The 16,880-nt window shown below is 44.2% G+C and overlaps 1 protein-coding gene across 1 annotated transcript; it reads right to left on the bottom strand.

Moving 5' to 3' along the window:
• Window positions 1–228: 228 nt before the first annotated feature.
• On the bottom strand, window positions 229–15,134 carry acvr1ba (activin A receptor type 1Ba). Its single transcript, XM_071906762.2, has 9 exons — window positions 14,979–15,134; window positions 6,274–6,510; window positions 5,878–6,135; window positions 5,129–5,359; window positions 4,683–4,850; window positions 4,341–4,497; window positions 3,659–3,783; window positions 3,410–3,540; window positions 229–2,796 (listed from the first exon to the last, which is right to left on the bottom strand). The coding sequence occupies exons 1-9, from the start codon at window positions 15,067–15,069 to the stop codon at window positions 2,671–2,673; spliced, it is 1,524 nt and encodes a 507-aa protein (XP_071762863.1). The 5' UTR covers window positions 15,070–15,134; the 3' UTR covers window positions 229–2,670.
• Between the last annotated feature and the right edge of the window lie 1,746 nt (window positions 15,135–16,880).

Raw genomic sequence — 16,880 nt, 5'->3', positions numbered from 1 at the left:
CGTATGCATTAAATTGGTATAATTGTCTCCTCATTCTTCCTTCTAGGTTAAAACCTGGTGCAGATCTGCAAACTATTTCATGTCAAGCCCAAAGTTTATATAGTGAATGTCTACTTATGGACGTTAAATCGGATCATGAGACGTTTCCATATCTGACGCCCCTGTTGACAATGAAAACACTGCATGACCTCATAAAGGAACAGGACATTTAAACAACAGAGCCACCGATAAGAAAAAAAGGTATTTATTGTATATCATCTATGTACACCTTTGAACTAATTCTGAAAAGATTTGCATGACATGATTTTTGAAATCTTGAAGTATTACTTATGAACAGGACGTCTGATGGTAAAATACCCATGGCAACAAACCAAACATGGACAGGAGTATTTGACATTTTGGTTCACCTGACAACGGTCTCCCATTGCCCTCCCGGCTCCCTCTCCACTGCGCTCCACCTGCTGAACTTCTACCCATGTTACAGTAGCAGCAACATTTCTGGGGTATACACGCCCAACAATCCCAACAAAAAGGAAATTATATTTAAAAAAAAAACAAAAAAAAAACAAGACAAACAACAGGTAGGCAGAGGGAAAGACAAGTCTAAGTTCATCTACTGTAGTTCACCACCTCAGCGGAGACTGAGGAGCCAGTGTTTGAGACAGCATGCATAACAAGGTACTACCATGACACATTGATTCTGGTTGTACAGTTCCCGGTTCAAGTGTTAATAACCATTACATAATGCTAACAACATTAACCCAAGTCCATGTGGACATAACAGTGCAGAGCCCAAGGATGATAAACTGCCGGTGTAATACTTTCATAATCTCGTCTGCAAACACAAACAGACTCGCGTTTCACGTAGCTGCAGACCACAGAGGAGCATGACAACATGCAGTTTCACTTTACAGCATGTCCATCTTAGGAGGCCGAAGCTCTGAATCACATTTCACATCCAACAATACGTTTGATCTGATCCAATTGTAAGAATTGTCAGAATTTATCTTTATTTCTGAATAAATAGCCATTGGCAAGATTAGAGTTCAAGGTTACATGATGCTCCTAAATATTCCAGTGTCAACAAAAAGGAGATGCCACCCCAGAGGACATAAAAACAGATCTGGTTTACTGAGCTCTGACAAGAACTCAACAAGCAATTCCAACAATTATAAAAAGTACTTGCAGCAAAATGAACTGGGATCAGTAGTACCACCAAACTGCTAGAAGAGTAGCAAGTGAAAAATAAAAATCCAGCAGATGACAGTCCATTTCCTGGCACAGTTAGAAACCATGCAGATAGATCAAACGACAGACTTCTGAAAGTACCATTCAAGCAAAGTCACTGTTCAAATATCAAACTGGTGCTTGTGGCATAAAAAGGAAAAATGCATGTTTTATATACAAATCATATGTACCCATCATCAGTAGTGTCTAATGTAAAAGTCAAAAGAAAACACCCATCATGTTGTCTTTACACAAAACACAAAAATATATTTAAAAAACAGTATTTTTCATTGCCATTTCATACGCCTCTTATTTGCTCAGTGTGCATGATGTCGTTGCCTATCACCAATGAGGTTACGGTAACATCCATATTTGAACTGAGTAAATTATTAAATGAATGTAATAACCCCTAATCTATCATCTATAATATGGTGAAGACTGGGACTGAACTAGAACATGAATTTTCATATCAGACACTGGCTTGTCACATCTCATCTCACAGTGTGTTCATCAATATGAAATAAAACTATCAACAAATAAATAAAAATAAATCATCCCAAACATTATCCCTGCCACGTTTCAAACTAACATCAGAACTGGACCCCATCCGGCATGCGATACTTGCAGGTTTCACACAGGATGAGGCGGCTACAATTGAGTAAAACTCATTTCTGTTTTGTGGGCTATTCAAGTGGGGGACAAACAATCTGCCTGTTCATGCTTTAACTACCAAATGTCCAATAACAGATGATGTCAAATGAACTACAGCCTGTCCCAGAGGACATCAGCGTGCCTGCAGTCTCTTTGAAACATGCTAGTAGTCCAGGCAACATGTCTGATGCCTTTTTACATACGACAGAAATACTCTGGGAAAACAGTGCTTCAGCCTCTCTCCCCACACACTCGCAGCAACAGAATGTGACGCTGCACGGACAACAGGACATTACGTCATCTGGATTATTCTTTAACTTAACAAAACCCACAACATGCTTGACTCTTCTGGACAAGGTTAGTCCATCATGGGACAATTTCAGAGAGGTAAAAAATATCAAACAAAGATCCCGTCACTGTACAATAGTAATAATTCCTGCCATGGGAAATGAAAACGAAGGAAAAAAAAAAAAAAAAGGTTGGGTGTGATGATATTAACAGTGGTAGTGCTGTAGTGTTGTGGCCCATGGAGAAGGGGGTTGAAGGAGGTGGGGGGGGAAACACGAGGGAGGTGGGATGGGGGGAGGACAGGAAGGAAGGGAGGGTGATTCTCAGTAGTTTTGGCTAAAAAGGTGAGGTAGGCCTTGTCACAACTTGGAGTGTGGCTTTAAAACTGGCAGGGTTTTCATTTGCAGTCTGTCTTTAGTGTTTGTTTCCTATGGGAGTGTGGTCTGGTTGTGCGTCTCCAGCGCGCCTTTGCTGCCGCTTTGCGCTCTCCGCCGCCCCGGCCGCTCACATCTTGACGTCCTCCTCCACGCTGAGCTGGGACAGAGTCTTCTTGATGCGCAGGGCCGTCAGTCTGGCCGCTCCGTTGGCGTACCAGCACTCCCTCATGATCTTCCCCATCACACGCAGCGACTGGGCGGGAGAGAGAAGACGGGTTAAAGCTTTGATGAAGACACAGCTGATGTCGAAACGTCAGTAAAGGCTGTAAGTAGATCGGTCTGCTCCAGTTTCTCTCCCATATCAGGAAATGGGTTATATTTACAAAAAAATTTGAGGAGTTTTATTCTAAAATGAGAAAAAAAGTGATACCTATGATATTCTATATATATATATATATATATATATATATATATATATATTATGAAACGGTAGAACAAAATGAGTTATGGTGCTTTTTATAGGATGGAGGGCTGAAATGATAACACCAGATGTATATACAGTATTTTAGAAATACTGAATAATGAACCTCAGGTATTTCCAATTCACCCCAAAATTGCGGGGACTTCTAATGCTAAATTGCAACACCCAACCGCCTACTTTTATAGCGTCTGAATCTTATTATTTTTTTTTTTTTGATAGGTGTCATATTCTTCCCATTAACAGCACTGTTTATTAGTTAGTACAAAAGAAACAACGTGAAGTTGTGATGGAGGATTTCATGGCCAAAACATCATCTTTTTAGTTTTGTAACCAATTCAATCTGAATCTGCATTTTCAGGAAAACCAGTCAATCGGTATGAGATACCTCGTAGCTCTGCCACCAGTTGGGCACGTTGGGCCTCAGCCTCTGGTCACACACCACCTTCCTCATCTCTTCTATGGACGGGTCAGAGGGCACCAGGTCGAAGTAGGGCAGCTGGTATTCCTCGTGGATACCTGCGGCGCACAGCGGGGGAAGCCTGCTCAGTCACTGCGTTCACAGTTTTGTCCGGCACTGCATCACAATCACATAAAGAGCATTCCTGTTCCAGCAGCATGCGCTAGTGCGTCTTACCTCCAGCATTGCAGCGACGTGCGATCTCCCAGTACACCAGGCCCAGGGCGTAGATGTCGGCACACTTGAAGGAGTCAAAGTGTTTCATGTTGATGGTTTCATCCAGGACTTCTGGAGCCATATACCTGGGATGGGCACAAAGGACGGCACAGTAATGAGTAACAGCACCAAGTGAGATTTTGTCAACTATTGGGTAATGAATCAGGCTTCCAACACTCGCTTGTTTGGAGTAATTCAAGGACTCAAAATTGGCATGTTGTGGGGTAACACGACATTAGTCAAAATTAGACATCATGGAGGCCTCATTTATTACTCATGATCTTGTCATGTCAAGAAATCATGGTGAAATCATTTTAAAACTGCTGCTATATCAACACAAATATCCATCATAGGGTTTTCCTCAGGATATGAAGTGTTGATCCTAGGATGGAGAGCTGAGGCATATTGATGAATTTAATGCTATATTTTAATTTAGGAAAAAAAAGAAATCAAGCTCTTTCAAGGCTATACATCCATTTAAAACAAAAAAAACCAAATAAACACATTATGACCTTATTTTATTTTTCTCAAATCCACAAACCTTCAAGGATTATCAAGGCCTGTGGGAACCCTGATGTATGATTATGTATGTGTGTAACAGTGTGTGTGTGTGAGCGGGAGAGAGAAATGGGGAAACCCGTACCTCTTAGTGCCCACGCGCTGGTTAGGTGCTATGTCGATCGTGTCTGTGATGGACTCGTGCCGCACGGCCAGGCCCAGGTCAGCAATGGCACACATGCCATTCTTCTTAACCAGGATATTTTTAGACTTGAGGTCACGGTGAGCGATGCCAGGCTTACCTGTAGGATAACATTAGGTGACGTCACTAGATCTGCATCAAGAGCTCAAGAGTGGGGCGGCAGAAATGGTGCATGCTTGATGAATATAAATAACTATTTTGTATGGATTTGTGTTCCTGCTGCGTTCGTTTGTTTACTCGTTATAATGTGTGTGTGTGTGTATTTAACAAGCCTGCGAATCTCACCCTGAGTGCCAAGGATCTCCATGTGTAGATGTGCCAGGCCGCTGGCAGCTGACAGTGCCAGTTTGATCATGCCCTCGATGGTGACGGAGTAGTGGTTCAGGTAGTCAAAAAGCGAGCCGTGCTCATGGTAGTCTGACACCAGCCACAGCTGAGTCCATGTGCCATTGTCTGACAAAGAGTAAAAGACAATGAGAGTGTCAGGGAACATGCTATTAAAGATATAGGAGTCATTAAATTAGAGTAATGGAAGTTCAAACAAAGGCTGAGCTCTGTTGTATTGAATTTCAAAATATAAAACAAAATTTAAACAAATATCCACTCTACCTCTCCATCTCACCTTGTCATGGCACTTTCCTCTTAAGTGATTATTCTACTATTGCTTGCTCATAATGTCATCAACCTGGATAAATGCCTAAAATGTAAATATCGATGGTCCAAGTCCTAACCTTTATTGTCTGCTGCAATGAAGCCCAGGATGTTCTCGTGGCGCAGCATGATTGTCTGGTAGATCTCAGCCTCCCGGAACCAGGAGCGCTCTTCTCTGGACGAGAAGATCTTCACCGCCACATCTCCTCCCCTCCACTTCCCTCGCCACACCTCGCCGAAACGACCCTTCCCTATGATCTCCTGCAGCACGATGGTCCTGGCCACCGTCCGCTGCACAAACAGGGGCAAGCCTGCAGGGGGCAGCAGACACACACAAACAAATAGTTAACCAGTGTTTCTTGCAGACTCATTATTTTCTAGATGTTGGGGGATTCCAGTCCAGGATCATTTCCAGTAGGTGTTGCAGTTTACGAATGGCTCTTGTTTGGATATTTATAGGATGGCATTTGCACAATTGTGCTGTTACTGTAATTGCTTTAAAAAAAAGGAAACACTGGCTTAAAAAAGGGAAATCCTGGTTAACACTTTGATGTGAATTTCCTGAAAACACTGGACCATTTTCTTTCCTGTCTTGTCAATGTGTTCTGTGTGACGTGACATCTCTTGGTAACTGATATGTCTTATATGCTTATATATGCTCATGCTTGTATTCAGTGTATTTTTTTTATTATTTGTTTGACATCAAAAACATGAATAGAACAAAACAAAAACAAAAAAACAAAACAAAACAAAAAAAAACAGAACAAAGCCAAATCCAAACTTTTTTATGAGTTTATGTCTATACACTAGGCAGGCATTGCGTACTGACCGGAGCCGGATCCGGAGGTGGACATGTCGTAGATGAGGTCCTGCAGGGTCTTGTCCTTGGCCAAGTAGAGATGGTCACAGGACGGGTCCTCCACCTCCAGCCTCTGCCTGTGGCTGTAGGCCCTCTGGTGATACTGGAACAGGAACACGCCTACCATCAGCAGCACACAGAGCAGGAACACCGGCCCCGCGATCACAGCCACCAGCTCCACCGGCCCCCAGGAGCTTCCCGGAGTCAACCAGCCCTCTTTCGTTGGGACTAGGAGAAAGGAGAGATGGGAAAAGGAAGGAGATGGAGAAACAAACAGAGGTGACTTTCGATCCAACAGATTGAAACAGGAAACCTGTAGCACCCCCATTCAAATGCAAGGGCTCCGATGTTTGTAGGGAGCCTCACCAGGGACTTTGAGGTCAACACTGTTGCAGTAATCCACGTAGCAGCAGTGTGTGTTTAGCAAGCCCTCGGCGCTCAGGCAGTAGAAGGGCTGCCCGGGGGGGACCAGGTTGTCCCGGTTGATACAGATGCGTACGTGTTGCTCCTTCCCCTGGATGTAGTACGTGGAGGCCATGCAGGCGCCATCTGTCTCGCACTCATAGCCCGTCTTCTCACAGTTGGTGCAGTTACACCGTAGAGCTGGGGGAGAGAAAGAGAGTGGGCTGGTGAGTTAAGATTTATCAGACAGCAGTGAGGTAAAAGAAAAAGGTTTACAAAGACATATAAGCTGGCAAACATCGCTATGTGAGCAGTATTGTTTGTTTCATTTGCTTGTAAACACTACTTAAGTAGTTTAGATATCAAATAAAATTAGCCTACAACTTACACAAGGTCGGTGCTATTTTAGACTACCCATTATACTATTTTAAAGGAGGAACGCTATTTCACAAATTAAGGTTGTTTATCATCCATTTCACCCCTAAGAAGGGCTTCTCCATTTTGTCCAGCAGGGGGCAAGCTAATCCCACAATTCCAACCCAGGATGCAAACACTTCAGTGTCCCGTTCAGTGGTAGGCATTTGTGGTGTGCAGACACAGAGCCTGGAGTTTAGCAGCAGCAGCCAGACGGCCCTGGCGGCCCTGAAATCAGATCCTCCACTGCAGATGAACCCAAACACACTGGGTGGAGATGGACCTGCCCAGTGGGACAGACAAAGTGAAACCCAACAAGGGGAGAGGGCTCCTGCCAAATCCCCAATGCAGCATTCTGCTCCATTCCTCTCCTCTGTCTTTCTCAGACTGACTGAGAGAGCTGCCACTGTTTAGGCTAATGAGACGGGAGTTTTATTAAACACAGCACACTCCTGTGCAGGGACTTATTAAAGCTGGCACAATGGAACTCCCGTTGCCCCCATAATAAACTACAGCGGTCCATCTACACACTCAAATGAGGTTAGAGCCAGAAAGTCCGCACAAATCTGCCACATCTAAATCGGAACCAGAGTAGGTCGAGCAACTCAGGAGGGCACGGAACTGCAAACTGATTAGATTTGGACTGAAATGTGATTTTGAGTCATAGCGCATATGCTTCTCATTTAGAGTAAGGTCAGGACAAAAGACTTCTTCCTGGGTTCTCCACTCACAAATAGAGCGCAGAGCAGGACCGGGCATGGCTGGCTGGTTGCGGGACTATGGGACTAGTTTTCACATGGGAAAAACATCAGGGGAAGTGGCTGAGCTCAGATGATCCCCAGTCAGAGGTAAATGACGAACTGTCTGACAGATAACAGGGCCGTGAGTGAGGCGTGACAGGCCAAGTGCTGATGCTTGGCCAGAACAAAGACTGGACCACTCAAGACTAATCACTATGGACTTAGCGAAGACAAGCCCAGGGAACAAATGGCACCTCATTCAAACATGGGAGGACACAAAGAGCAGGGAGGAATTTCCATCCTTGTTCTCGCAAAAAAAGAGGCTCAGCATTGGTTGGACCACTGACAATCTCCAGCCCAGAGGAAAGAAAAGATTTTAAGAGTGGGAAGATTCCACTAATCCTCTGTGTGTTTTCCTGTGGGTTTCTGTGACCAGATGAGCTCACTCCTCTGCCCTGCTTGTCCCAACTGGGGTCTCTCTCAAAAGATGCCAGTGGATTTTACCATTCACTCCTTGGGAGTGAGCAATCACACAGAGTTAGGATTTTTCTTAGTGCAGTTTTAGTAAAACTCACTCCTCACAATGACAGATACACTGATTGCGCCATCTGCATGTAACATCCATGTGTCCAAAACCACAAACCCCAGTGTCATAGGAGTGATTCCCACACAACTGAGCTGTGGGAGTTTGCATTCTGTGTGGGAGCATTTTTTGCATGTAGCGTGTTTGCTGATGATGTGTCTATGCTTGTCCACTGAGTGGTAACTGGAAATGTAAGCGGAATAAGTGAACCCGTGTTTCGGTGATAGTTCTCATCTGTTTGATCTGTGTGTGTGTGTGTCTGTGTCTCTCACTCTCCTGGAGGCGAGCGGGAAAGTGGCAGGAACTCTTGGTGGAGTGTGTCCAAATTCACTACAGTTCGCATGCAGATGGAATTTCCTGCAGATTACACAGAGGTGAAGCAGGCTGGGCCTGATAAAGAGAGAAAAACAAGCCCTGTGCCACATCACACTAATCTGCAACCTAATGGAGCAAATAGTTTAACTAAATAAGGCAGAAGACAGGAGTAGGTTACAAAGCTGGGCTACTCTAGATATTCACTGTCAAATTCAGATGGCTCGAGTCCCTCCTACCCTTAGCCTCCTTCTCAAGAAAAAACATTTGTCATAGACATGTTATTTGTTTGTTTTCAGGCACAATAAAATGAATCAATCTTCAGCGAGTCCAGACAGGAGCCATTTTGAATCAATCTATGTCAAAGACCGAGTGAACATTTTAACAGAGCAAGAGTTTTCTCCACATCACACACACAAGAATCAAACTACACGCTATAAAAAAGGGCCTCATGGCAGACAGACTCACATATGGCACCAATATACGGAAATAAATTAACAACAGCGACCTGATCAGAACATTACAATCAGGAACGAACAGGCACATCTATCATCTAGAAGAGCGTGTGTGTGGTAAGACAGATGGCACACAGGCACACAGACAGAAGCTCAGGAAGGAAACCGAACATGGCTGAAAACACACACGTTCCCTCCTCGAGTCTGCAATGGATGGTTTGTGGTCTACCAAGAGTTTGGTTTGCGGCAAGTCTTCCCTTTCGTTATGGCCTTCACTCAACTATTCAATATGTAGCTTGCTTCCACACAAACAAGCGACAGCACCATTTAAAAAAACGTGTCATGATGTGAAACTAAGGCGTCAAAAAATAAACCGCAAGGTAAAACCGAAACTGATGTCATGGGAGATGGCGCACTGGCAAATCATACAATCAAATAATGTGCAAATAAGAAATCATAGCCCATTTGGGTAAATCCAAATGCCATGTTGTTTGCACAGTGCTCCGTGCAACGCACTGGATTCAATATTCCTCATAAAAGCTGTACAAAACTAGACTTGCAGGAGTAATATCCAGCCTAAATACACACGGATCTGAGGAGAAGCCGGGTGTGTGGTTTTTGAGTGAACTCTGCTCTTGTATCCACATAATTGGTGGCCTTACACTGGGCCTTTGTGTGGAGATTAAGACGACATGAGGAGGGATTGGACTGGCCCTGTCTGAACAAAGAGCAGAGTGGAGTGGGGGAGCGGACTTCAGCATGGAGCAGAGAGGGGGGATGGGTGGCGCACAGGGGACGGGGGCAGCAGTAACAACCCCACTGTTTTGGGGCTGCTCCGGGCCAGACAGGGTAGGGGGTGGTCTCAAATTGGGCGGGACAATAAGGGGTGGGGGTGGGGGGCAGCATAGAGGGTAACAAGGGGGACTTACAGAACCCCCCAGCTGCGACTGGGGTCTGCCCAAGTGACCAGCTGCGACCATCATTAAAACCCAGTCTAGACTTTGACTTAGAGGGGGGGAGGACAGGACAAGGGAACAGGGGAAAAAAGGGAGAACACAGCACAAAGATGATTCGTTTGAGCTTCTAGTGTGAAGTTCCTATCATTCCGTTCATGTCGAGACAGGAAATGGCAGACATAGTGAGGAAGGGATTAATAAAACATTGTTGCCATAACCAGAGTCTCCCTAATTTGGACCCAGCTAAGAAGAAGAGAGCATTGTGGGAGATCCTAAAACCACAGAATAGTCTCACCCCAAACAGCATTACATACTAACCTTGATGACCGTGTTGTGTATGTGTGCGTGTGTGTGTGTGTGCGTGTGTGTGCATGTGCTGTTCAGACCTACTCACACGGAGCAACCCTGTCACAACAGAGGTGAACCTTCCAGTATGATAAGATGATGAAGTCAGTGGAAAATATTTTAAGGGCGCTTGGTACAGGGGGGGCTGGGTTACACAAACACAGAGGGTTTCCGGGGGCTAGGCAGCGCAGACAGAGACAGTCGGTACGTGCATGCGTGTGTACCGGGAGCAGAGCACCATTACCAAAATGCACTGGCTGAAATTAGATCCATACAGATACCAGACTGAGAGCTGATCAAGACAAGCAGACGCCACCAGACAGCGTGAGTGCAACACACACACACGCACGCACACACACCACAATTGTGCCCTAATCAATGCTGGGGAAGGAGGAAAGTCATTACCTTTGTCTGCATCTCAGGGTCAGATTACTGATCTGATTCTAAAGTGAAGCCTCTGGGGCTGGGCTGCTTCTACTATCTCTACCAACCACCACCCTCTCGGCTAAATCCCATCCGGTCTGCTCTGCTGCCCTATATGAATTCAGAGGCGTACAAGTGACATCATGGGCTACTCGCATTGGATTTGAGGCTGGTGTTCAAATTCTCAGACTGGTATACCTTGACTCCAAAAACGCCCCAGTATGCGTCAGTACCTTACGCCAATGCATCTTCCATGCGACATGAGTTTAAAACGCAAACAAACCTACACTTGCACGTATTAGCAGCCCAGAAATAAGATTTACAACGTCCTCTAGTTACGGCCTTTTTATGACTGTTGACGCATTTTACTTTGGCTATTGTGTAGGGTTGGGCAATACGTCAATATTATTGTTCATCATCTTTCAATACAATCATATTGTGTTGAAATGAGTTATTATGACACACAATTCTGTTGTCTAAATTAATGATAAAAAGCAAATGCTGATTAAAATCTTCCATAAAATGACATCTGAAACAAATCAGGTAATATTGTTTCAAAGTTACAGATTTTTATCATACTTAATATTGCCAGGCCATTCAATGCGATGAAAATCAATTTGATTATTTAACGTGATTTTACATATGTTGGCAGATATTGTTATATATTGATATAGAAATAATTTCTTATGATTATCATGATATTAAGTTTGTCCACATCACCCTGCCTCAATATTGTGTAGGCCTAACAAATACACGCCAAGATACACAGGGGTTTACAGCAACATTACATGCTCCTAAAATAAAATATTTGCTACCCAAAAAAGGAGCACCTTTGCGTATTGATGTTCATCACAGGGATTATTATTAAAGTATTTTTAATTGTTTTCCACGATCATACTCTTTTTCTTTCCGGTGCTCTTACATTTTTCAACCTTGGCACGTGTGTGGTCTGTTTAAAATGGTGTTTCCTGAGAGCCCTGATAAATACATGAGAAGGTATGAACGGCACTAAGAGCATTAGCTCGGTATAGGGTAGGTAATATACCGCAATACTGTATTCCCCAAGCAATAGCCTATCTGCCAGACTCTGGATCACAGCATTCAATCAATGCACATCATTGTTGGGAAGTACCGGAGTAGACTAGATAAGCAGACTGAACACCTTCCAGCAGAGAATTACGAGGCAGAGCAGGTCTAATCTACATTCCAACAGCAGCCAAAAAAACAAATCAAACACCTCTACAAAGAGACATGTAATGGAGGACAGGTATCGGGTTGAGCCCTATAGACATGAACTCACATAGCTACCGGATCTGTCTAGGTGTATCGTGACAATAACAAAGCCCCCCCTAATTACATTTAAATTATGGCAGAAAAGCCAGATGCCATTTTATCACCATCACGTAGAAGAACACACTCTCAATTCACAAAGACAAAGTGGCCTGCGTAAATAAATGGCATGGAAAAGTAGAGCGAACAAAGGTGAAATTGCTGGTTCTGCGGTGGGAGTACTCCCTTGTGGTCCAACATCAGTAATGGTGGAGCGGGTCAGTCGGAGGCTACGCTGTCTGCTGCAGCAATTAGGGACCCGTGCCTCCGGGCCAACGGAGGTCATTAACGACGCTGGTCATTATGGGGGGGAAAACTAGACTCGGACCACTCCAGACCTGACCTGACCCAGGCTGGCTCAGTGCCACACAGCAGAAACTGTTGGTAAACACAGAAACATTACGAAGGAGTAGGTCGCTGGGCCAGACAATAACCTGAAACTTTGACGTTAAATTTAGACGTCTAGATGAGGACGTGCTACTTCATTTGATCAGAATTTAGCTACAAGGAGCAGCCACAACAACGATCTTTCCATCTTTCCAGAGCACACCACAACAACTGCTGCATGGTTGAAAACAACTTTCCCTTTCTGAAACTTATGCCAGCTGGAAATACAACATCTCTCCCCCTCCGCTGTCCAACTCTCTGCTCTTTACAGACACACGCCCAGGTGGGGTGTGAGGACACACACACACACACACACACACACACCTTTGAACCCAATAAGTGCCAAGCTTTCTCCGTACATTCCCTTGGCTCTGATCTGATAGGCAGGTGTACACATGTTCTAATCTAACTAGGCTGTGCTTCTTCCATCTGAACCCCTTCACATCAAATTTGACATGAAACAGCACCTGTAGCCGAGTTCTGCACTCCGTAGACAGTTCAGTTTACAAGTTGAGAAGTAGGGACTTTTCTCTTTGATTTAAAGGAGGCACGTCAGGGGATGACAGAGACTGGCAGGAGTGGTGATAGTGTGTTGAACAGCTACAAAAGGAGAGTGCAGAGCCTTTAACCTATAAAAAACACGGCCCGTGCTAAAGTTCTCTTTACTACCCTGAGGTGGCAGAGGGCAAGCGGAAGCAGAAGTGGGACCACAGATAACAAAGTACAGATTAAATTCTGATAATGCATCCAGGTCCATTGTATGAGAGAGAGAGAGAGAGAGAGAGAAAGGAGCAGGCGGGAGAGAAAGAGAGGGACGCGCCCTGCCTCACGGCAGTCAATGTAGTTCACAGTGCCCATATCACATTGCTACTCTGTTCTATGCACCCAGCACCTGACTGCGTCACACAGGCATGTAAGGCCCATAACACCAATGACTGCAATCCTTATGAAGTCAACAACACGTGACAAACTCATCAAACCTGTGGGTAAAGAGTATTCCCATACGGCCATACACTCACCAATAGCCTGGAATCTGTTCTAGCCTAGCTACTTACAGGTTTGTCTGGTTTCAGCCTTGTCGTGGCATAATCCATTATGTGGTGTGAAACTGTGGCTCCAGACAGACTCATGGGCCCCTTGCACGACAGCCCCTGCCAGCTGGACAAACCCATCATCACCCCCTGTCTGCTCAGGCCACACACCCTCCCCCACTCTCCCTCACACTTCACTGTTACGTTGGAGTAACCCAGTCAAACAAACTGGCCACTCAGGTGCGATAAAAGCACCTAATCATTTTCCCAGCAGTTCTTACATGAACTGACCAACCTTGGTGTACCGTGCCCTTATCTAAACTAAGCGGGGGAGGAATATTTCTCTCTGATTCTTGGAAGGATGACTCACCCATTTAAAAACACCACATACATCCATACCAATGGATGGTGGTGCAATCATTATATTTACTTTGGCAGAGAGGGTTAATTTTTGTCTTTTCAGTATCTCATTTTTCTGTTGAGTGGCAAGTTGCAACAAGGCAAGACGGCTTCAAATGCGGAGATCACAGGAAGAGCGAAAGAACTGGGGGCCTGCCCAACCCAAGACATGTCCCTGTGCCTCAAATGAAAATCCCTTAAAACTACATGAAAAACTGGGACGAGCCTCTTTGGAGAAAAGTCGAAGATCAGTAGATATGCTGCAGAGACAAACAAAACACAAGTTTAGTGCACCATATGCCCAATTATAGCTGTAGCTACTCATTTATGGTGTGGAGTGGGGTATCAGCTGCTCCAGCAGACAGGGAGGATTCAGGCTGTGGCAGACCCACAACTGGCGCCTCAAAAGACCCCACTTGCCACATTTCCATCACAATGAACCCAGACTTCAACTCTGACTTCTGTCTGGGATGGCTGAATGCACGGCTGTTGTCACCCTATGCCAGCATCCACTTTCTGCTAGAGGCCACTAAACAGCCTTTTCACTCCTTACAAATGGACACGAATGGAAGAAGTAACGTTACCACTGTTTACTTTCACAAACACATATTTCATGCACAGACTAGGCCTTCACTGAATGACTGGTTTCTCTTGTTTGCAACGTGGAAACCAATGCTGACAACATGTGACTGATAACACTGACTATTATATTCACTATCATCAAACACTGTTGTACCCAACTACTACACCCAAATATAGTCACGAGCCGACGAGATTGTTTTGTAAATATCTAGCATAACAGCCGCCGAGAGATAACTTCAACATCAACAGCGGCTTGTAGATTAATATTCCCCAGTTGGATTTCCCATAGGCCACATGCAATGAAACGATTTTGTTTCAGTCGTGTAGCTAGCAAATGGAGCAATATTATTGACAATATTCAACTTTGGATAGTTCGCTAGCAAGCTAACGTTAGCAGCCGCCTCGAAACAAACAACCCACCATGTTGTTGTTGTGGTTTAGCTGCTTCACGTTGGTTCATGTTCAATAATATTAATTAACACGTCGGCTATTGCCAGTCAATAAAAATCACAATCAATTGCAAACAAACAGACCGGCTTCTGATTCATGCAAACAGAAGCCGTATAAGGTTAACGCTAGCTAGATAAGGTTAGCCAAATCCCAGATACACAGCGCCATGATGATGAGCGACAACAGGCGATGCCCAGTCCGGGAAAGCCGCCTTACAAAACACATCGAGACAAAAGCCGGAGAGGTACACAGATCCAACTTACCATTACCGACAGCTACTAACCCAAACAGGGCCAGTAACGTTAAGGTAATCTGTTTTAGAGCCATTTCTTCAGAATTCCCATCTCTCCACATGAAATGCGTCCAAAGTGTGTCGTTATCAACACGGCCCGACCTGAAACACAACCACAGTCCAACCACACACCACACCGCCAGATACTAGCCAGCCAGCCAGGCGAGTGACGTGGTTAAAGGGGTGTGCGTGCAGCTTTAAAGGGGAGGGCCATTTGTTTTCTCCGTGCTGTGCTTGTCCTCTTCTTACATCGAGGTCAGTGATGTAGTGCTAAAATGATTACATCCTCCAGTCCGTGATCATCATGAGGCAAACAATGACTATTATATACATAAATCAAATATATTCTCAGAAAATATATTAATTTATGAAGACCATATCCCACATTATAAACATTAAAATACTATGGGGATATTACGTATTATGATTATACTATGAATTTATGTCACAAAGATTTATGTCAGATTAAAAAGATGGGTAAATTGAGTTTAGACGGGTTTACCTCGACTGCATCCCTGTTTGAGGTCAGGGTCAGTGCTTGTGGTGTTGGGCCCATTTGAAACAAAAATGTTGAATTCATGGAAAAAGCTGATTCTTAGTGGCCACCTTTCATTATTATTAGAATCATAAAATAAAAAATAAAAAAAAGCCTAATTTTATGAGATTACAAATTATATTCATGTTAGAAATAATAATAAAAAAAATATTCATTCATAAATATAATGTTGAAAATAATAATAAAACATAATCAAAACAATAAAAAAATAACCTCATGATGACATTTTCTGTTGTAGAGATAGCTATCTTCCTTGGAAGTGTTTACCCAGGGCTGAATGAACTGAAGTCAATTACCATGCAGCCAAACCCATGATTCTAATTTAGGCCGGGCTAGGTCAGGCCTACATGCGAAAGCAGAAATTTGAAGTCAGTCATCACAATATTCTTCTAATGCAAAACGGGGAGAGGAATCCATTGTGAATGACTATTAAACCTTTATTCTTATTTTGGATGTAGACCAGAAGGCATCCAGTTGTCAGTGATGGAGAATGTAGCACTCTGCCCACTGTGTCCTCTCTCAGGATGTGGTGAGACAGGCTGTTACAAGGTGCACTTGGGACTTTATCTGTGCCTGCTGTTATCACCTGCCCTCTTGCTAGTACTCTCACTGATCTGTCCCGAAGTCTAATTGTGTCTGCATAGTCTCCACAGTGGCTTTATATCTGTCCATTATCGGCCCTGTCCAATTTATCTCCACATTTCTTCAGTGCCCGCTGTCTGCCGCACAAATCCCTCTGTCTCCGCCGAGCCATTTGGAATGACCCTACTGTGAAAAGGAATACACAGAGGAGGGAAACAGAGGGAGAAGTGAGATGGGCTCTGCACTCACAGACGGGGAGTTTGGCCTCTCTGATACTTGAACAACCCCCCTACAGTGTTAAAAATAACCAGCTCTTCATCTGACTGACCAGACAGACTGGGGCTTTGAGGGAGTATTATCTCTCTGGAGTTTGTTCAACAACCAGACAGACAGACAACACACACACACACACACACACACACACACACACACACACACATGCACACACAGATAGAGAAGGACAGACGGGAAAACATTGCTGCACTGATACGGGATGAATGGGACACAATTGATACAATTCTCAGTTCCACCAACACTCAACATCACACCAACCACTGGATAAGTTCTTTGGTAAAAATAAGGTTACAGAGTAAGACTGTGTCACTTTGAATTCTTGTCGAATGTAATTAGATTCTTTGTGACAGTCTGATAACAACTGACTAGTTCCATTCACGCTTCATTTTCACCAATTCTTCTCACCACAACACAATAGATTTTTTTTTTTTTTTTTTTTTT

Source organism: Centroberyx gerrardi, chromosome 14 (genome assembly GCF_048128805.1).
Source record: "Centroberyx gerrardi isolate f3 chromosome 14, fCenGer3.hap1.cur.20231027, whole genome shotgun sequence".
Classification (NCBI taxonomy): domain Eukaryota; kingdom Metazoa; phylum Chordata; class Actinopteri; order Beryciformes; family Berycidae; genus Centroberyx; species Centroberyx gerrardi.
Note: the sequence above shows the minus strand (reverse complement) of the source record. Positions and strands in the feature narration are given on the sequence as shown.